This window comes from Impatiens glandulifera, chromosome 5 (genome assembly GCF_907164915.1).
Source record: "Impatiens glandulifera chromosome 5, dImpGla2.1, whole genome shotgun sequence".
NCBI lineage: Eukaryota > Viridiplantae > Streptophyta > Magnoliopsida > Ericales > Balsaminaceae > Impatiens > Impatiens glandulifera.
In genome coordinates this window covers 32,327,021-32,349,408 of record NC_061866.1, presented here as the reverse complement: position 1 = coordinate 32,349,408, position 22,388 = coordinate 32,327,021, and the positions used below count along the sequence as shown (strand labels likewise).

At 34.0% G+C, this 22,388-nt stretch overlaps 2 protein-coding genes across 3 annotated transcripts; one reads left to right on the top strand and one right to left on the bottom strand.

Moving 5' to 3' along the window:
* The first annotated feature begins 433 nt into the window (after window positions 1-433).
* On the top strand, window positions 434-4,897 carry LOC124940633 (auxin-responsive protein IAA11-like). Of its 2 annotated transcripts, none has more exons than XM_047481156.1 (5): window positions 434-827; window positions 1,965-2,257; window positions 3,228-3,345; window positions 3,515-3,579; window positions 4,651-4,897. In XM_047481156.1, exons 1-5 carry the CDS (start codon window positions 496-498, stop codon window positions 4,674-4,676), a joined length of 834 nt encoding a protein of 277 aa, XP_047337112.1. In that variant the 5' UTR covers window positions 434-495; the 3' UTR covers window positions 4,677-4,897. The 2 variants fall into 2 exon arrangements, with proteins under 2 accessions (XP_047337112.1, XP_047337111.1); XM_047481155.1 differs by having other exon boundaries at window positions 1,962-2,257.
* Window positions 4,898-5,406: 509 nt separating this feature from the next.
* On the bottom strand, window positions 5,407-22,327 carry LOC124939224. Its single transcript, XM_047479725.1, has 19 exons — window positions 22,084-22,327; window positions 18,774-19,067; window positions 17,830-18,110; window positions 17,342-17,425; window positions 16,096-16,155; window positions 11,194-11,238; window positions 10,226-10,425; window positions 9,642-10,142; window positions 9,022-9,118; window positions 8,735-8,929; window positions 8,569-8,658; window positions 7,973-8,035; window positions 7,787-7,861; window positions 7,408-7,458; window positions 6,703-6,780; window positions 6,339-6,473; window positions 6,017-6,124; window positions 5,820-5,885; window positions 5,407-5,677 (listed from the first exon to the last, which is right to left on the bottom strand). Exons 1-19 carry the CDS (start codon window positions 22,325-22,327, stop codon window positions 5,606-5,608), a joined length of 2,739 nt encoding a protein of 912 aa, XP_047335681.1. The 3' UTR covers window positions 5,407-5,605.
* Between the last annotated feature and the right edge of the window lie 61 nt (window positions 22,328-22,388).

Genomic DNA, 22,388 nt, shown 5'->3' with positions numbered 1-22,388 from the left:
AAATATATGTATAAATTTATATTTTATAATTATTATTATAACGATTTTATATAAATAATCAATATATATAATTAATTGATGATTAAATAAAAAAAGAAAAGTAAGAAGCAATAGAAGAAGGAAAAAATTGTTTTAAACATAGAATATAAAAAGTAGAAAAAAATGAGTTTAAATGTAAAATCAAATTTTGATTAAAACTATTTTGATTAACTTATTAATTAAAAGGCAAATGTGATAATTATAAATTATAACCTGAATCAAAACTAAGCTAAGAGTCATGGGAAGCAATTTGAGTGTTCCTTTCTCTTCTGTAATAATGATAATGGTGGGGTTTTTAGGTGAAGCCGATGATGATGATGAAGTGAGCCGGAGAAAGCCGACACATGGGACCCACCACCTCATTTATCGTTACCTTCTCTCTTTCTTTCTCAAATACACCACCCGACCAAAATACCCACAACTTCTCTCTCGCTTCTTTAGGTACAGGCAGCAGCAATGGAAGATGATACTCTCAACCTTTTGGACGGGGAAAGTTCCTTGCCGGCCGAGAAAAGATTGAAGCCTTTGGCTTCCGAGGAGTCTTCATCATACCCACATGAATCCAAGATTCAATTGGGTCTTTCCCTCTGTCTTTGTACCGATGATGTTTTCATCTCAAAACTAGAGTCTTTGTCTTCTCCGGCAACAGTAAAAGATTGTCCCACCATGGCTGAACCTTCTTCTACTTCATCCTCATCTTCTTCTTCCTCTTCCTCTTCTTCGTTGACGATTAAAGCTAATCTCTTTTCCGGCGCTAAGAGAACTGCCGATCATTCTGCATTCCCCCGGTAATTGATTCTTCTTTTTTGTTGTTAAAATTTATGTTATTCATTCATTTATGGATCATTGATTTGTTACTACATTAATACCTGGTTAAAACATGGTTAAGTATGCTGTGACTTGAGGAGACTATTTTCTGCTCCATCATGTTTTCTTTTTCTGTAATGGCTGATCTCTTTATTTCACTGGAATATGCCTTTTGTTATGTTAGTGGGATATCAAGAATCTGATGCTGCGAATGGAAATAATGCCCTCTTTATTTCTTTTCACTTGGTTCCTTTTCAGCTTTTATTGTCTGGGTTTGTAAGTGATCCTGATAATTCTCTGGCTTCTTGTAATATATAATATATATGTTTGTTGAAGATATTGTCCAAAGTTTAGAAAAGGAAATGAAGATTAGATCTTATCTGATTTTATTTCAGATTTGATTGAATATACTTACAATGTATTAGAAGGATTATTGTTACAACTTACACCATCATCATGTTTTTCAAACCAAATGAATGCCTACATTGGCTACATTACTGGATACAAGTTTATGGGATTGAACCATCTACAATGATCATGGATTAATTTACTAAAATACCTTTTTGTATTAATATTTTATGAAAAATAAAGTAGGGGCAAGTTTCATAATAACGGATAACCCCACATTAAACAAGCTCTAATTGTCTGGCTTTATATGTATCACTGGAGAAATTAATCTGAAAAAACTTCACTGTGGGATTGGTCAATTTGACATTATTAGAAAAAATGATGTGGAAAATGATTATATCTATTGCAGGATTGGTTGTTAGCAAATGAGATGAGTTCTTAAATGGTGTGTTGAGTTATCTATCAATTGCATTTAATCAAGCTTAGTTGATCTTTGATGGTTTGAGAGTGTTATTAGTTACACTTTGCCAATTCTTTTTGATTAATATTGAAAGTATGTTATGTAAACACTCTTCATGTTGTTTCTCATTTGACAATTTTAAAAAAAAAAATTATGTGAAGTGGGAAAACATTTTTTTTATGTTTGAAATTTCATTTGATTTTTTTTTGTGTGTGGTAGCTTTTTGTGCTTCTGTCATTGTTTTCTCATTCCATGTCAATAACAATTTATTCATTGTTTTTTCTTGCCAACGTTTTTACTATTGAAGCAGTCAAGTGGTGGGATGGCCTCCTGTACGCAATAATAGAATGAACAACCTCATCAATCAAGCAAAACCTGCTTTTACCCAAGAATTTGATTCAGAAGATATGAGAACCACAAATATGAATGATGTGGTTGATGCGAGTAATAATACAAGTGTTAATCCCACTGTATGGAATGAGCAGTCTAGGACTTTGCTTGTGAAGGTTTATATGGATGGATATCCAATTGGGAGAAAAGTAAATCTGAATTCTCATATTTGCTATGATACCTTAGCAGGAATGTTGGAAGACATGTTCTTTGGTGAGTTTTACGTTTTTTTTCTTAATCTCTTATTGTCCTCCCAAAATAGTTTTCATGGTATTTCTTGGATGAAAGCCTTGGTTTTAAGTAAGAGGTAACATGAAACTTGAAAACAGACCCCCCCAGAAAACTGAAGGACATAAGCTCATTTTACTCCGAACTTGTAACAAAGCCATCAATGCAAGTTTATGATTCAAAATGAACTTTCCAATATGAAAATGTATAATCTGACTGCGCAGGTTTTTCTTGGATTTTTTTTCCACATTTCAGTTGATTCTCATGTGCAGTGGTTTTCTATTATTTTATTAGCTTAACTGTCCTCCAAACTGAAATGCCAATTATGTTGTTGTGCATGCAACTCTGTGTTGAGAGGCTTCTCTACATAAAAACCATTTTATTTTTGAAACATATCTTGTTTAATGTAAAAAAAGGTTTATTTGCATCAGATGACCAAAATATCATAAGTATTCAATATTTTAAAATGTCACAAAAAAAAATTAAAAAATAATGGTATTTTGATTTTTTTAGTTGATGATTTGATGAAAGAAGTGATTGATGATGAGATATTGGTTTATGTGGATCAAACTACATAAAAAAGCCCTTTGGGTATACATCACTGACTCTAACAAACGCCATTTCATCCTTTTGTGGTATTTTATCTATTTTCACTAGCCATACTAATAATTATTTAAATGTGAGGGATATGTAAGTGATATTAACGGAGTTAGAAGAAGAGCCAAATCTGAATAGAGGTTAAAATTTTGAAGATAATTGCTTTTTGCGAGTTGAATTTTTGTTTGATTCAGGAAGGCAGGCTTAGGAAAAGAAATGGATGATATCGATATAGTTTATAAAACATTTGCATCCTAGATTTTAAGTTTGTAGGGGTATGGTTATGAGAATTTGGGGAGATTAAGTAAATGAATAGCAAGTTTATCTTTGTCTTTGTGTTATCAATTATCATGATCAGGTTCACGCAAGAGCGAGACAACAACAACTTCTAGATTGTTGGCCGAATCTTCTGAATTTGTTCTCACCTATGAAGACAAAGATGGAGATTATATGAAAGTTGGAGATATTCCTTGGAGGTATATATATGAACTTCCTTTCCGAAAAACCAATCAGAATTTTTGTATGCATAAAATCACCAAAAACTATTTTCAGTTAGATAAATGAATGAGTGATTATTATTACATGTGATTGCATTGAAGAAGATTACCACAATTATAATTAATCTCTTGTGTTTTGTTTGTCCAGGATGTTCACTAGCTCTGTGAAGAGGCTTAGAATCATGAGAAAACCCGTCGTCCCTAATGGATTTGGTATGTTATTGAAAATTTTCTCAATTTCATTATCTTTTGTTGACCAATTTGTCAGATTGCTTTTGTGCATATTACGTGTTCAAAGCCAATACATGTTTGTGAAATGGGATTGAAGAATGCTTGATCTTTCATTTACTTGTGTAATTTGATCAAGGTTTCCATGAATGAGTGGACAATGAAGCATTTGGTAAATATATATAATTAATGCTGGAAAACATAACATTAAGTAATGGTGGTTAAGATAATGGTGGTTAAGATAATTAATATATATATATTAAAAATGGTTGTTTAAGCTCAATAACAAAAACATAACATTAAGGAAAGTATAATGTTATTATTAATTAGATAATTACTATATCTATGAAACTATCTTTTAGTAATAATCGGTATTTTGCTCTCTCAACTTTCAACTAGGTCTGTTTTTACTCTCCAGTAGACCTCATTTGATATATTATGATACATCAACTCCTTAAATTTGCAAAAAAAAGAGGCTGATTTTCATAATCGAGAAAATTCACATCTACAAGTTAGTGTCACATGATTGTTGATTTGTTCGGTTACTCATCGAGTTTTAAGTTTTGGAAGCAGTATCAAACTTAATCTAAACAAAACCCCATTATTATTCCTTTCTTGTCTAAGTGAAACTCTAATCTTTAATTAGACCAATTAGTCCATCATTATAACTATGAAATAAGAATGATAATACAAACTAATATTCTCTGGTCTCCAATTCTTGATCTAAACAAACCATACATAACCATTTGTTACACTATGACTTTATGAGTTTCCATATTCCTCAATTTGAAAGAAGTGTTTTTTCTTTTGCTGCTAGGCTAGCAACTTGTTTTTTATTTTTTAGACCAAACCTTAAATAAGTAAACAACTATTTAGCCTAAACAGATTTATAGGCTTGCATGTGTTAATGCATCCATAAGTTTGTGAATTTGTAACTCTCATTTTGATTATGATATTTTTATTTATTCAAGAACCCTGTTGTTTTGATCCTTAGTTTTTATGAAATAAGTCAGTTTAAGTTTGTTTAACTTCTAACCCTTTTGGTTCGTGCTGCAGGAGAAGAATACGGCTGTTTGGAATGAGGAGTGACGTGTTAGGTTAGATGTTTTGTGGGTCTGGTATGGTTTTGGTATTTGGTTGGTTAGGTTTAAAAGTTATGGAAATGAAAAAGTAATAATAAAGATGTGTGGTGAAGAAAATTTATTAAGAGTGTTGTCAAAAACATAATGAAGTGTGCGATTTGAGCCACTTTTGTAAGTTCTGAGTGGTTGTATATTGAGTCAATAATATGATTTATTTTGCATATATAACCCTAACCATGACTGAAGAATTTGAGAAATGAGAGATTTTGATGGATAAATTTCTCATGTTAAAACATCCATATATATTATGGTACATTTGAAGAGATTAATCACATAGCAGAGATTCTCAGAGTGAGTGACCAATAATATGAAATTTCTTCTTTTACTATTTTTTTGGTATGCCGCGGAGCGAAGACGCAGAATCAATTGAGACCGTGGAAGCAGATTGCTAATTGAAATGAGGAATGACATATGCAATTAACCAGACACTCTATTCTAATCTAAAATGAATGGTCAATTTGGGTTGAAATCTGGAAGGAATTTTCAGTTGGTGAATCCAGCTTTTAAATCACTTGAGAAGGTTATGTCAATTAGTTAGAATAGAAACAAAAATGAAAGACTTAATCTTTCTGTTGACTTATTACACAAATTTACCTATATAAAAGACAAATTATTTCAAGTGTTTGCTTGAAAAATTGACTCTAATACTTATAGTTGAATGGATGCTAATATGAATTCACTGAACAAATTTAATGAGTTACAAATCTTATTCAAGTTACAAGGGTATTGGAGTGTTATTTTCTTCTATCATATGTTGGTACACAATTTTTCAATCTAGGTAGAAAATTTGTATATATATAAAAAGAGCTATGCAGAAAACATCCTCAGATTTCTCTTGCTCCCTTCAGTAACATGTCAAAATGATCCAACTATGAAAGGTTCTCATAGCATGATAGATGAGAGTCCGAAAGAACAGAGAAAAGTTGCGTGTCCACAAATAACTGTAATTAACCAAAAGTAAGGGAATATATGTTAAATAAAAAAAGATCCAATTTAAAAAATCCTTATCACAAATTCAGAAAGTGGTTTCAAATGAGGGTATAACATGTGAACCAAAATAGTAAGGATGGTTATGAAGGTGACCTTAACAAATGCCTGGTCTTTACTCAAGAATGAATCAATAAAGCTGTCCTTAAGAAGAATAGAAACCTGGACAAGGAACATATAAGAACATTATTATTATTATTATTATTATTATTATTATTATTATTATTGAATATCATTGTCATCATAAGAACAAAAAAAGATTCGAGGGAACGGGGATTGGTTAGTTTTCAAACCCTGTCATTATTTGATCGCACGCTAGTAATTGTGTGATTCCTCAAATCCGAACAAAGTGATTCTAAGTAGGACCTCATAACTGTCAAAAATTGTGTGGCAGCTTCAGCCTATACATCAACAATAACATGATATAGATTAAATGTAAACGCATATCACAAGGCGCAAAAAATGACCAAATATTGCATATGAACACAATTCCATCACCCATAATAAGAGAAAGAACAGAGAAACACACATCCGTTTATTATTGTAACGATGCAGCACACCTTTCATGATTACTAATCTTAGATGAAAAATAACAATTATGGGGTAACATAATACCTGGGTCTCATTGCATCTGTATACAGGTCGCCTTCTGGCAGTGGATTTCTCGCAGAACAATCTCGCGTGAATTGGCTTCAGTTCGGATATAAGCTCTTTATGTCGAGGAAGTAAAGGCAAGTTGAAAGCTTTTACCTGAAAGAAAAAAGAAACAAATGAACTGGTTTCATTAAATTAATTTTTAATTTACACCCAAGCTAACTCCTATTTATTTACATGAATTTACTATGTACTTGTTGCATTTTTCTACTGGCAACAGGTGGAGAAGTAATTAAGATAAGGTTATTTTCAGCAAAATATGAGATTGTTACATGAAATAACATCACCATACAAGTTTTGATTTTCTTAAGAAGCATCCACGAACCTTGTTTTTGGCTACATTTATACAAATTAGATTGGAAGTTTTTGTCTTCCAGTCTGTTGGTTTATGCTGCAAACCAACCTGTAGCAGAAACCAAAAAAGAAATAAAATTAAAATTTTATTTGAAAGGATCAATGCATTACGAAAAAGAATTAATATTAGAATGAATAATCCTCAATTCTGAAAGTTCAGATTTCCATATTCCTTGGATATTTTCCAAAACCATATCTCCTCCCCTCATTGAAGTTCATAAATTTGTTAAGTCAAGAAAAAAGATCATTTTCATAAAGATGAAATAAAAAAGATCCTGAATGGAATTATTTTAGTTAATGAAGAAGCACAAAAACTTCTGTTGGCAACTCTGTTACTGCAGGCAGCCAGACCGGACAATATGATTTCCGAGCATGAGATCACAAGAGACCCCCTTCAATTAAGAGTTCTGGGATGTTATATCTAATCAACTTTTCAACAACTCTACCAAAGGAAGAAAGAGGCATTATTTAAGCGCAATTTCCAGATAAAAGATTTAGCTAAAGTGATATTCCAGAAGATACTAGAATCAACTTGCAATAACAAGTTCGATTCCATCTGGAAGCGCTTTGAGTTTAAGCGGGGAACCATGGCTGTGGGGTGTCATGCTAGTTCTCCTTTAATTCCCCAAAAAAAACTTGCAATAACAAAGATTCAAATAATTTGTTAGAAACTCACAACAAATGGAACAGGAGCATCAATAAAATCAATCATCTTCCCAGGTAAAACCTGCAAAAAAACTGGAAAAATTATTTTAACGAATGGAGCTCTAATATCCATAAAGAAATTTCAAATGTGAAGCTTAACAATGTTATTAACTTATTATAGTTCTTGAAAATTACAAAATAAGATACTAATTTCAAAATAAGTAGATTGATTAATATTGAGAAAAGAAAAACCTTAGGAATTTCTTGTTAGTGCCTTCAGAACGATTCATGAAGGGACACTAAACCAAGCTGAGGTAAATGAATTTTTTTTTTGGGGCGTGGCATATGTCATCTAGCTAAATGATATCATCAATCTTTGAAGATTGTATATTTCCATCATTGTAACTTACAGGAAGGAATAAGCTCTGCCATTCAAATGGACGAATCATTGGAATAAGAGACAAGATTACAGCTGACAAAATACCCTGAAAAATTGACATCACATCGTCTGCGATGAGCTATAAGATCAGTATGAAGAAGTATTGTTACTAAAGAGTAATTCCAAATGGAAGAAGTGTTCCTTTGATGAACTTTACCAGATTGGGACACACCACTATTAATTGCTTCTCTAGTAATACCCCGGCAACAAATGCCATAACCTGAAAAGAACAAATTTGGTTTAGACCACTGAAAAACTGCAAAAACCACATAGGGAGCATATTAATATCAAATTCACAGAATGCATTAGTGATATAAAACTAAAAACAAAGAAGTATGTTTATATCATGGAATCTTTTGATTCGTGCTGCTTCCAGTCGTTTTATTTGGTTTTGTACTTTGCTTTGGTCGTTGTTGCTTAATCGACTTCTTTTATATACTTTTGTGACCTTTTTCAAAAAAGAAAGAAAAAAGAATTGCTTTAGCAGTTGCTTTATCAAGAGTCTCCATCTTTCAAGGAGATAACATCTCCAACAAACATGGTTAGGGTTGCAACGGTCTTCCAGAACTGAGGTATCCTATATTCTTTTGTAAGCTAATGCTTTTGGAGGGACTTAATTTTCAGCCTAAAGAACCATCGACCTTATAGAATTATCAGCAAGAAATTGCTAATGTTTTAGATAAAGTGATTGGATAAATAAGATGCAGAGAGAAATTAAAAAACAAGTAAAGTGGGTAAGATTGGAGACCATACATTTTCAAGGGATAATACCCGGCAGATAGTTGCAGTTCCCCAGATTGACAGTGCCAGAGCTTCCTCAGCAGTAGCCAACTTCCGATTTACCTTACAAAAGCCATTTTCACATAATAAGTAAAAAATTATATACAGGCAAAAAAAGTTTTCTATATAAAAGTTATACCTCATCAACTTCCAACTTTTTCTGTATCATTTGTTCCAGAAATTTTTGACTTAAACCAAGATCGGACACAAGCGGTCTCCTGTACACAAAAGGCTGTAGGTGCTCAAGTGGCAGAATAGCTATTTCATTTCCTCTGTGGGGAATGGGCATTGAATGATAGGAAGAAACTATTAACAGTAACTCATTTTTATGCTCCTGCAAGAAAAATCCAATGAACATAGCTAAGCCCAGGAGAAGTATATGCATAAATAGGTAAGTTTGCTTATAAATGCAAAATAGAAACCGACCCTAGCCCATTCCATTATCATTTCATCCTCATCCTCCCTTATATGGCTACTACAAGTTTCATCATCTTCATCTTCTGACGCAAGGCTTCTAGCTGGACTGGCAAAAGACATGCTTATTTAAACCATACAGAAAAGTTATTGCATGCAATGGTAAGAATACCCTAGTAACCACCTAAAAGTTATCGCTCTAGAAGAAAATGAAGACTAAGCTCGACAGGTATGAGAGTTGAGAGTTGCTCTGTTTGTTTTTCCATACCACCAGAAAATTCAAATTCACTGGCAACAAGAGTCAACGATGAGGGGGTTCTTTTGATGTCTTGTTTTGTTATGTCTTTTTGATTAACCCATGACAATTGATTCCATGGCTTGTATTAACTTTTGTTTGGATGGATTGTTTTTCGCACTACGATTTATGCATCATTCGCATACTGTGAATAATTTAAATCTTCCCTTAAAAAAAAAGACTATATAACTAAGAATAGAAAATAAAAACTGTACCAAAGTAAATATTAAAGCAAAGATGCTCGAGAACTTAAAAGAAACTACAAAATTGGATGCTACAATGATGTTTATCCATAAATAATACATCTGGTGTACTTGAATTCTTACAACAATATTACCTGAAAATTTTGGAAGTTTCCAGACACTCAGACATCCGACATCTACGCCAGAAGGATGTCACAGACTCCAAATTGTGAATGTCGGATGCCCCAGAATCCTTATAGAAGTTAGAAGCAATAGATTCTTGATTTTGGAAGTTATCGCAATCCGAATGTGTTTCTGAAGCAGCCTCAGAGGCATAATCATCATGCTTTTCGAGTTCCCTTGTTTGACTATAATCTGAAGTTTCACTAGCACTAACACTTCTAGCTGATGGTGATTCGCACCTTGATGACGATGATGGGACATCATCATCTGGCAGAATGCCTGCTGCAGCAGCTGCAAGGGCTACCGCACTATCAATTGGTATAGCAGAAGCTGCCCAATCAGTACGTTGTTCTTCACAAGGAGACCCAACTTCATTGATTGTCTCAAACAATCTAGTTGATGATGAAAGACATTCATTGTTCATGTCATTAATAAATTCGGTTATCCTATTCAGCCGGTCCAACGCAACAAGACTGCATAAATGCATGTTAAGCTGCTTCACAATCAAGAATTTTGTTTTACAATAATGAATGATAGAAATTAAATTTACTCTAACCTGTTCAACATCTGATAATGTAACTCAAAAAATGGAACACTCGTTAAAAGACAATAACATCGAGGAGCCGAAACTAGAAAACGACTAAGTCGACCAGATGGGTGAGAAACTGGTGAGGAAGAACCTAAAAGAGAAGGTGGTCTTTGAACGATCTCTTGGACATGCAAGCAAACACCATAAAGTGTTGCATTGTTTGCCACCTGTCAGACATGGTATCATATTTAGAAATCTAACAAGAAAAAAGTTGTATCCTTCAAAGAACAATAAGAAGAGTGGAACACCTACAATAGCCAAGAAGCTAAGTAGGATTAAACCAAAAGTACTTTAAAATAAAGTCAAAGATTGCAACGTAACGGGTAGTATAATCAATGCAATTCGTCTGAACCATCAATACCATGGAGCAACAAAGAGTCTGTATTGGGTTATAACAGATGCTATCATAGTCTTATTCACATAACTAGTACTGACATGACTTACCTGTAGAGTCACAGTTCATAGCATTGACAAATTGATCACATAACCTATTTACTTCACCTATCCCACTTAAACAATCATCATATTTTCTCACCATTGATCTTTTGAGAACTTAAAAGAAAAGTGGATACATAATAAGCACCTAAAAAGAAAAATATATGATGGAGGATTGTGGCATCAATATCTATAGCATGGTGACAAATGATAAACATAGACCGAAGAATGCCAAAACAGTCACCGCCCTGATTTAGAGGGGGTTATGACTGTGGGAGTCATGCTAACCACCCCGGGAATAAACCGGGTCACAAAAATACTAAAATTATATAGTCTTTATCAAACCGAAATCAATATCAATTTATACAGATCATAGAGAAAAACAATATTTTATTTGGAAAAACAATCTTAATGTATAGAGATTATATAAATGAGACAAGATAACCAAGATTAATATCTACTTTATGTATCTTAAAAACAAGAGACTCGAGTATACAAACCTTTAGTGAAAATATAAATGACGAATCATCTCTGCCTAAGTGATCCTGCAAAGAGAAAAGGATAATTTGAAGTCTTAAAAATTCAACAAAAACATAAATCTATAAAGAAGGAACGATACCATGATGTGCACCAGCACTAATTGGTACATACTATAGAGTCCAATCATGCCCAATCAACAAAGTTCATTAAGCATACTCTGTATCAATTTTAAGTATATTTTCCAACAAATTCTAGAATCACTCGTTACAAAAATATTCTTCTAGCAAGACATCTAGAAACACAGCCACATAAGTAAAAGTTTTCAATGAATCAGCAGCATGGGGTTAGATGATTAGATCAGCTAGAGGAGAGAAAGAATTGCATTTCCCTTCTTTAGACATGTATCATCTATAACTGCATAAGCCTCTTGCCACATAAATAATAAGCACAATTCAACATGAAAGTGTTACAAGGGATTGCCCTAAAATAAGCTGACGTGGGTTGACGTAACCCATGTTAGCAGTTCTATTTTTGATTATGCACAATAAATAATTATAAATAAGGCAGTTAACCAGAATATGGAATACTTAATTAATAATTATTTATATGAAAATAAATAATTATTAATAAGGTATTAGCCAAATATATGGAATTAGCAGAAAGTTAATTATGGCGGATGATGAGTATATAAAGAAGAGATCATAATCTGCAAGGGTTCCCCGACATTTTTACAGAAACCTTCTAAGGTCAACTTCTCTCTCTATCTCCTATCTTCTTCTTCCTTATCGTTAATTTCTTACTCACCTAATACTTTCAATTGCAGACTGAATTGTGAATCTCATTCTCACCCTCCATTCTATTTTATTCTCCACTTAAAATAAGGTATCTCTCACTTATAGCTAGGCTATCAGTTTAAATCTACTTTAAGGTATATCATTGATATCAGAGCAAGTTCTTGGCAATATGGTAGAAACGCGTATCGACGGGGAGCTGAATGAAATCCGCAGCCGCAGTCAAGCGCAAGACGAACGACTGTTGGCTCAAGAGGCCCGATTCGAAAGATGGAAGCTATGATGGCTTCAATGAGCGATGCGATCAACCGACTAAGTACAACAACTGAGAATAATCAAGTACCACCAGATGAAGGTCAAAATCTCCGAGGTGATAATCATCGTGATCGCAGACGAGACGAAGATGTCAGACATCGGGAAGTTTATAACGAGGAAAGGTATCAACCTCCAACTAGACTGTCGAAGATTGATTTTCCAAAGTTTAACGGCGAAGAGGTGGATGATTGGATTTACGGAGTCAAGATGTTTTTTCAAATAGACCGAACATCAAAAGAATCAAAGATGGATTATGCATGTGCTCATCTGACCGGTCGAGCGCGTTGCTGGTTCAACTCATATTTACAACACCGACTTCCAGGGCGAGCTATGATATAGAATGAACTGAAGAAGTTAGTATTGAAGGAATTCGGTCCAAGCGAATTGGATGATCCACTAGACGAATGAAAGGACTTGAAGCAGACGACAACAGTTAAGGAATTCGGTAAAAAGTATATTAATATTACATATAAACTGTCACATCTTACTGAAGAGTACTCCATTAAGGGATACTTAAATGGACTCAAAGAAGAAATAGTCAATCCAATCAGGATACAGAAACCTTAGTCCTAAATAAAGCGATGGGAATGGCTAAACTTCAAAACGAACTAATCAGAAATTACAAGATGCTGTTTTTGATTCGTTAGTGCGGCGAGACTATTTAGCAAACAAGGGAGGTCCATTACTACCAACTCCGAAGGTTGCATCTTTCCTGAATCGAGGAAATAATAATGGACCGTATAATAGAACATCGACGAACCTTGCGAGCAGTTCTAATAGTACAGGCCAGTACAATAGAGCAACAAATACTATTCCAAGGAAAGTCAATTTAGATCAGAAAGCGTATGACGAGAAAAAAAAAAACAGTGCTTCTATTGTGAAGAGAAATTGGAGTATGGTCATAGATGCAGGGTGGGTGCCATTGCAATGATAAATGAACTGTTCGAGGAAGAGAATCAGGAAGAAAAATTGGTTGAAACCGTGGACGAATTAGAAGATGACGTTGCAATGACAATTGAAGGATTAAATACATTCGATAGCATGAAGGTGTAAGGAATGGTAGGACGAAACAACGTATATATTCTGATAGACTCGGGAAGTACACTTAATTTTATTAACCCACGAGTGATCAGGAATACAAAATTTGTAACGTCTCAGGCGATTAAACTAATGGTCACAGTAGCAAGCGGTCATCAATTGGTAAGTACTAGCAAATGTCTTGGACTACAATGGTCAGCTCAGGGTATAGATTTCAATGTCGATGCACGAGTATTGTCCATTCCCAAGTATGACATTATACTCGGAATCGAATGGTTGGTGACACTTGGTGGAATTCAGTGGGACTTCAAGAATTTGATAATGGAATTTTCACTTAATGGTGAACTGCGGAAGCTACACGGGGATACATCCAATTTGGTTTCCATGATAGAAGGCAGGACGTTAGGGAAGGTTATCCAAAAGGGCGCTAATGTGGCTATGCTGAGTATTGGAGAATCAAAAGGGTGTGAATCAGAATTGTATTCCGTAATAATATCTTCAACAAAGGCTGACAAAGAACAAAAATTGGAGAAACTGTTAATAGAGTTTGAAAAATTATTCAGAGAACCTACAACACTTCCACCTACTCGCAATTATGATCATCGAATTAATCTCAATGAAGGAGCAGGAACCGTTAGCTTAAGGCCATACCGATATCCTGCAGGCCATACCGATATCCTGCTCTTCAAAAGGATGAAATGGTAGGCATGATAGAAGAGATGCTTAAATCAGGAGTGATACGCAAAAGTTATAGTCCATTTCTTCACCCGTTGTGCTTATAAAAAAAGGACAAAAGCTGGAGATTATGCATCGACTATCGACGTTTAAATGAGGTAACTGTTAAAGATAAATTTCCAATTCCATTAATAGAATAACTAATGGATGAGTTATATGGTAGTTGTATTTATTCTAAACTAGATTTAAGATCTGGTATCATCAAGTCAGAATGAAGGAGGAAGACATTTATAAAACTGCATTCAAGACACATGAGGGTAATTACGAATTTGTAGTGATGCATTTTCATTCAGCTTCCCGTCGATACGCGTTTCCACCATATTGCCAAGAACTTGCTCTGATACCAATGATATATCTTAAAGTAGATTTAAACTGATAACCTAGCTATAAGTGAGAGATACCTTATTTTAAGTGGAGAATAGAATATAATGGAGGGTGAGAATGAGATTCACAATTGCAGTCTGCAATTGAAATGCAATTGAAAGTATTAGGTGAGTAAGAATTTAACGATAAGGAAGAAGAAGATAAGAGATAGAAGATAGAGATAGAAGTTGACCTTAGAAGGTTTCTGTACCCTTTCAAATTATGATCTCTTCTTTATATACCCATCATTTGCCATAATTAACTTCCCGTCAATTCCATATATTTGGTTAATACCTTATTAATAATTATTTATTTTCATATAAATAATTATTAATTAAGTATTCCATATTCTGGCTAATTGCCTTATTTATAATTATTTATTGTGCATAATTAAGAACAGAACTGTTAATATGGGTTACGTCTACCCGTCAGCTTATTTTAGGGTTAGGAAACCTAACCCTAACAATCCCTTGTAACAGAAAGCATATAATCCTTGTATGCAAAGATAATTCATGAACATTTGAGTCAACATACAACCAGAAATGGAGTAGCATGCACATCCTATATTACAATACCATTGTTTCAAAGTGGAAATGATAATTGATATCCCAACAATTAGAATAATTTATATTATAATAACATATTCATATTCTTGACATTGGGTACTAAGTGAAGCTTTTGACCAAAACAGCACAATTATGACGGCTAATTACTCTTAGTAACTCGTTTATAGGCATTAAATCCTATATTTTCTTAGGAGAGGGTCTAAGAAGTTTATTTGCAATATAAATGAATACCACAAGAATTTCATTCTCTTTTTTATCAAAACAATAAAAATCAAGAAAGGTGAAACATGTCAAAGTCAATCTTCGAATCGAAAACAGGTTAGTCCCTATGTAGAAAAATACAAGTTTTAAGCACATTTTCATTTATTAGCATGCCTACAGCCACCCTAGTTAACTTGTTATAGTTATTTAACTTGTTGGAAACATGTTTTGGGTTTGGATATGTGTCTGGGTCTGATTCTGATTCTAAGTTTGATGAGAAATCGTAAATAAATTTGCTTGAAACACTTTTTCGTCAAGTATCTCATCCGGTTATGAATCTTGATGACATAACGGCTTGAAACAAAACTTAATTAGACATACCTTCATAAATTTATTCACGTTTTCTTGTCCAAATTTATCTTTTCATGCTCGTTGTCCTGTATCAACCATCTTCAACTCTCCTATTTAGCTGGTAATTTAGCATGCATATTTTTCATGTTGGGTGCATGTTTTTGTAAGTACTGTTGGTATATTCTTTTATTTTAACATGGGCACATTGAGCCCTTCAAAATATAATATTATAAGGTGCTTGCAAATCTCCAAAATAACTTAGAGGAACATCAACTTTCTTCCCTTTTTTGCAATCTAGCTGTTACTTTCCTGGGTTCACTTATCTTTCTTAATTCCTTTTTAGGCTAAAAACAACAAAATAAACACATTAAAAAAGAAAGATAGGAAATATCTTTAATAGGAAGATCAAGGATATCTTAGAAATAGAATGACGATTCTATCACACTAGAATTAGAATTGTTAAAATTTGTCATAACTACATTAGGAGGAAGATCCATATTGGCTAGATAATAAACAAATTAACAAACAACCATATTAACTAGATGGATATAAGAGTTTTTACCTGGCCATGTACGTGGACATTCAGATCACTAAGAGATGGTGTTTTCTCCATGACACGAGCCTACATTATAATAATCACATGTGAAAAGAACAGAAAAAAGAAATGAGACTTTTTGAGTCAAAATGCCTGCATCAAACATTTACCAATGGTCAGATTTAACAAATCTGTAGCAGCCAACCTCCTGAAAATGAATTAATTTGTTTTTCTCCATCCACTCTCAAGCAACCCTTAGCAGAGTTCTAAGACCCTGTATGCCTTGAGTTAAGGTCCTTGCAATTCCAAAAGTCTTATTTTTTCTTTTTCTTTCTTTTCAATTGGCAATTAAAGTGTCCAGTTATGAGCTTTATTGATTTGGGACTTTGAGTATGTTTTCAACAAAGGCAGACAATTATTTTAAGGCCAAAAGACAAATAAGTGTATAAAGTTTGGCAAGATATTCAAATCATGACCTAATGCAGTTCATTGAAAATAGAACTAATCATTTGCAAGAATTTCAAATGGAGACATAATAAGCCCTATATCACACTTTGCCACAAGTAAAGAACAGCAATAGCGAAAGGGTGATAAAATGCTGGTTTTAATGAACCAATTCTATAGTATTCCAGAAATCCCCTCAACTGGTAAATCAGCAACTAATAATATGCTAACATAACTAATCATTAACCACATTACATTGCCCACCCTAGAAGATGGAGATGACTAAAGAAATGACTTAGTGATTCAATCAACATATATGCACCCAAAGGGCAAACTTGTTTATCCAAAAGGACTCATTTATCTCCTACATATGGTCAGTTTGCCTTGTCCATCTCTTCTTCTTAGTGTTTCCTATTTTGTCGGAAAAAGCCACGGTGATCAAATGTATGTCCTTTTATCTCATGATACTTGGGGTTTGGTTCAAGTACCTCTCTCTTGGATGTTGTAGGATGTAGTTGAATTTTTACCATTAAATATTGTCCAAATGGTTCTATATAACAGCACAATTGTTTAATCGTGACAGTCTACACTCAAACTTATGGATATTCTTTTGAATTAAAAAATATTTTTCCTAATCAGGTCTAGGCCAGCTTTTCGAGCACCATGACCAATCCCTAGAGGAGGCAGGCTAGCACAACAATCATGAACCAATAATCATGACCTCCCACTTCACCGTAAAGTTAATAACCAAAGTAAAAATAATTAGTGGTGCAGTGGATATACTAAAAATAGTCACTTTTTCAAAACAATAAATAAAATTCGGAAATACCTTTACACCCCCAGGGAAGCAGAATCCAACCAAATCCTTTGAGCGCAAAGATAACTTTTTGCGTGGAGGATACTTAAAAAGTATCTGTAAAAAGAAAAGTACTGTATTAATTTTTAAAACCAATACATTGTGGCAGATGCAAATAGAAATAGAGTTATATCCCCCAAACTTTGTAAATTGGAATAACAGATTTGTAGTAGTATGATGCATTTATTTTATCTGAAAATGGTAATTCTAGTGGTACCAGTGACTAGCTTCCTAAAAGCATCTAACCATGTTTTTGTTAGTGAAAAACTTGAAGCCTTAGGGTGTATGCAGAAGGTAAACAACAGAATGTAGACCGAGCATGAAATACATGCAACAATTCACATAGGAAAATGATATCTTACTGGTCGACTCAACTGGCTGGAGTATGAATTGAAATGTAATATAAAGCAAAGACGCCAAACAAAATTATGTGAAACATATGAAGTAATTTACCAATCAACCTGAGGTTCCATTGTTGGTTGTAGAGAGTTCATGTACTGCATTAAGCTCCGATTCATCATTCCATTCTTTTCCATTTCTATTTCCCTCTTCTTCCTTTTGGCAAAAGCATCCTCCACCATATCGAGATTAACATATGGATGAAGTCCAATGACAATGAAGTGCTCAAAAAATGATGTGGGTTCCTGGTATTTATTTAGCTCCTGCAGATTCTTGATGCAATCAGTAATGGAAACAAATACATGAACCCAGTTACAAAAAGCTAGTCTCCTCATACACAAGTCTACAAACAAACAAACTTGAAAGTAGTTCAGATTTTTTTTTTTGTAAACAAGGACTTGTAACTACTTTGACGAAACATAACCAGTTAGATACAAATCAGGAAAATGTTTGCTATTAGTTACACAATTAGAAAATATGTTAAAAATAATTTTAAGAAACTCCAGTTATTGAATTCTAAGAAATGTCAGTAACACATTCTATCTGGAGAGAAAGGGATTGGAAACCAAAAAAGGTGCATCTATAGGGAGAAGGAAAAATTCAATCTCAAATGAGGTACCAGGCCCCTGTTCGTTTTTTTCTTTAAAATCATATTAAATAAATAACAACAGAAGCAAAATATAACAGGTTGTACATGTTGCTCAGAAATGCAGGTAGGCTAGGACAATTAGGAGAATTAATTATACAAGATTTTCTCACATCTCAACTAACACAAAAACAAAAACTCAACCAAACTGGAACTAAAAAGCTTTCCTCCATATCAATATCCATCTTTACACACATGGCATCCAATGAATTTTGCAAATTAGAACTAAGAAATTGGGTGAATGGATGAAAAAAGATATATGGGAAACACAGCCAATGTTATTGAATTGCACAAGATAAGAATATGGGAAAAGCTTGGCATTATTAATGGAATTAAGTTCAAACTTTGTATTAAACTAACATACCGTCTTAATAGGATTAAGCTGAAGCTGGCACCACTGACGTTTTTGGTTAGCCAAGACCTCTGGATCAAAGGATAAAGGCCCGTTTTGTTCCCTCCATAAATTGCTCCACGGCCAAGCCCTTGGCACATGACACTTCAATTTCTGAAAGCCAGCATTCTTAGGTGGCATTCCTGCAGACACATTCTCGCTTATACTACGCCTATGCCGCGTGTTAGCAGCTGGTTGAACGGATGAGAAACCAAAATTTACATGGTGCAGTTCACCGGCCAATTGCCCATCATCCTTTGTTTCTGAATTTTCCATTCCCACAAATGATTAAGCAATCACTTTTCCACTAACACCTCCATCAATAAATCAGGACTTGCAGAGTTTCATTATATCCATTCTGGATCCCATGAACCTCATAACGCTAATGACGCCCAGAAATCCCACAAGTATTCAATGATTCTCCTGATTCTGCTGCATTCAATTAACCTAAATTACGTAGATATTACTGTTTGATCTTCCTTAGTAGGAAGTAGGAATTAGGAATTAGGAAGAAAAAGAAAAGCTAACCCGAAAAGGCCAAATTTTCACGGTATATTCAGGCACCTTTACGTGAAACTTCAAATTTCAAGAACCCGTCACATCAATTTAATTCATATCGACAAAACAAGAGAATATTCAAGAATCATCTTTCATCACATTTTGTAGAGAGAGCGGAGGTATCAGGCATTATTATAATGCATGGCAGCAAACAAAAGAAGGGAGAGATTGATCAGATATGGAAGACTATTCATACCGGTTATCTTCTCCCGTAGGGTAGGGTTTGCTTGAGAGAGAGATGGTCGACATGTATAAACAACGTTTGAATGCCAGCAAGAAAAACAAATTTCAATGGTCTATTCTCAAGCATATTCAAACCATTACATATAATATATATATATATTTATTTAAGAACATGATCAATCTTTTCTTAAATAAAAAAAATATTATTAATACATTTAATAAAAATATTAAGAAGTTATATTAAAAAAAAGCATTAAACAAGTTTTATGCAATTAAATTAGTAAATAATATTTTTTATTCAAATAAAAAATTTAATTTCAAAATAACCACGGGTGAAAAATGGTTAAAAACGAGAGTAAAAACTCTCGGTTTTGACCCTATATCTTTCGGTATAGACCAAATACCAAAAGTTTAGGTAACTCTCGTCATTCCTCAGTATTTACTCTATCGTTAAAAATAATTGGGCGTTTACCGAGAGATATCGTAAAATTTTCGGTTTAGATACCCGAGAGAAAAACAAAAAATTAATTGGAAAACTTTCGGTTTTCCCTTTGAAGAAAAAACGAAAGTTAATAAGAAAACTTTCGATTTTTTCCTTTGTAGAAAAATTGAAAGTTTTCCAATTAACTTTCGATTTTACCTTTGAAGAAAATCCGAAAGTTACCTAATTAACTTTCGGTTTTTTCCTCTGTAGAAAAACCGAAAGTTTTCCAATTAACTTTTGGTTTTTCTCTCGGGTATCTAAACCGAAAGTTTTCCAAATAACTCTCGGTTTTTCCTTTACAAATAAAACCGAGAGGTATATGAAGAACTCTCGGTTTTTCCTTTTCAAGAAAAACCGAAAGATTTCATTTAACTTTCGGTTTTTCCTTACAAAATTTACAAAATAGCCCGATTGTTTTGTGCTCAACTCAAACCTGTTCAGCCAAACCAATATGAATTCATAAAACAAGTGAAATTCATAAAGCAAATGATCATTCCAAAATTCTCAACCAAACCAATCATTCAAACAACATGTTTTCCATTAAAATTAAAACGTATTCAATCAATTCATACAGCCGAAACATACTAGAATTAGCTGGAGGGGGGTAGTTTATACTGCCTCATAAACATTTTAAAACTCTCTAATCTTGCATTCATTTCTAACATTTCCTTCTCTTGTTTTACACTTTCCCTATTCATTCTTGAAATCAATTCTACCTTTTCCGCTTGTATTTGATTAATCGTTTGAGTTTTTTCTTCATCCATTTTTTTCAATTCCTCCAATTCCATCGCCATTCTTTGATTATCCTCAAAAAATCAATTAGTGGCTCGTTGTGAATTGTTGCCACTTCGAAGATCCTCACGAAAGTGTGTGGGTTGGACGCCTGATCCCATACCAAATACTTCCCCATGCTTTTGGCGTCCGAACACTCTCTCCGTCAACTCAAAGTCGGATATTTCTTGTTCGTTACTTCTTACTTCCTCCATCTCAACATGCACATTTGAAATAAATTTTCATTTATATAATAAATAAACTAGTTATGAGCAATTTATTTAAATTCAGTTCACTTACAATTTTCTCTTGCGCTAGTTCGTCCGAGATGGGGGTTGGGTTTTCTTTGATAGGTTTTGGGGTACGGGTCCTCTTGAATACTTCAACGACAGAGGGGCCCGTCCCATTTCAAGCGTCTCTTGAAATAAATGATTTATATAATTAATAACAATCTTTATATTAAGTTATTACAAATAATTTACTTACCAACTCTTCTTCCACTTCAGCAAACGGTCAATTCCCGTATGATGTGGGAATTTTAGCTTCTTTCTGTTAACAACATTCGTAAGACCGTTTTTCTGAATTTGAAATAAAAAATGAAGTTAGAATAATTAATATCAGATTTTAATTGAATTATGAAACTGTACCTTAAATTTTTTGGTGAAGTAATGGTTTCGACACACAAACTCCCAATCATCTCGGTTGTAGTATCGTGGAGGATTGGCAAGTACCGCCGTCTCGTCTCCTTGATGAATTCATATATAATCTCTATTCAAATCCGAGCGTCATCTATCCCATATCTGTTCGGCGTGTGCCAATCCGAACCTTCGATAATCATGAATAGAACCATCAGTACACTCGAACGGATCCTAAAAAATAAATCATTCAAATGTTATAAATAAGTATTGAATTATTAATGTATAATTATGTAATGATTACCGTCATAGCAATCCAAATCGAATTCAATTGATCAACACTTAATGCCTTTCACTTCAGGAGACGGTGTGAGATGGCTGAGGGGTCCCGCACAACCGACCCCAAATGTCTAGACCACATTGTTCTTCCCTCGCCCACACCGCCGGGCCTTCCATTTATCGCTTTAAAAGTTAGAGCAATCTTTGTCCCCGGTGGCCTCCTCGATAGCGCGATATTCTTGATCTTCCCCCGTCTCTTGCGGGAGGAAAATTCTTCAAAATTATTAAATTCATAATTAGATGTAAATCAATACAAACAATCACTAAGTGTAAACATGTTACCTGTCGATGATGGGTCGGGAATGGAACCGTGCTCCTCCTCGCGAGCCTCTTCGTGAGCGTCGTCAGCCTCATCGTCATCCCCCATATCAGCAAACGTACTCTCAACAAACTCTTCAGCCTCAGCATCCTCGTCTACTGGGGGAGTAGTAGATATCGGGTCCACAGAAATAGGTGCTTGATCTCTAGAAGACTCTTCTCGGAGCCTTAAGTTTTCTGATTGTACAAGTAGGTTTTGGTATGGCTTAGATAGTTTGCTGGGTATTTTCCTCATACTCTTCCAAGTTTCTTTACGACCTTCAGACATTCTTAATGCACCATTAATAAAATGAGCG

Coding starts and splice junctions, on each gene's coding strand:
- LOC124940633 (XM_047481155.1), top strand. CDS start 496: ATGGAAGATGATACTCTCAACCTTTTGGACGGGGAAAGTTCCTTGCCG. Junction 2,258..3,227: donor GTTGGAAGACATGTTCTTTG/GTGAGTTTTACG, acceptor TATCATGATCAG/GTTCACGCAAGAGCGAGACA. Junction 3,346..3,514: donor GTTGGAGATATTCCTTGGAG/GTATATATATGA, acceptor TTGTTTGTCCAG/GATGTTCACTAGCTCTGTGA.
- LOC124939224 (XM_047479725.1), bottom strand. CDS start 22,327: ATGAGGAAAATACCCAGCAAACTATCTAAGCCATACCAAAACCTACTT. Junction 9,119..9,641: donor GAAACTTCCAAAATTTTCAG/GTAATATTGTTG, acceptor GTCTTTTGCCAG/TCCAGCTAGAAGCCTTGCGT. Junction 5,678..5,819: donor AAGACCAGGCATTTGTTAAG/GTCACCTTCATA, acceptor GGTTAATTACAG/TTATTTGTGGACACGCAACT.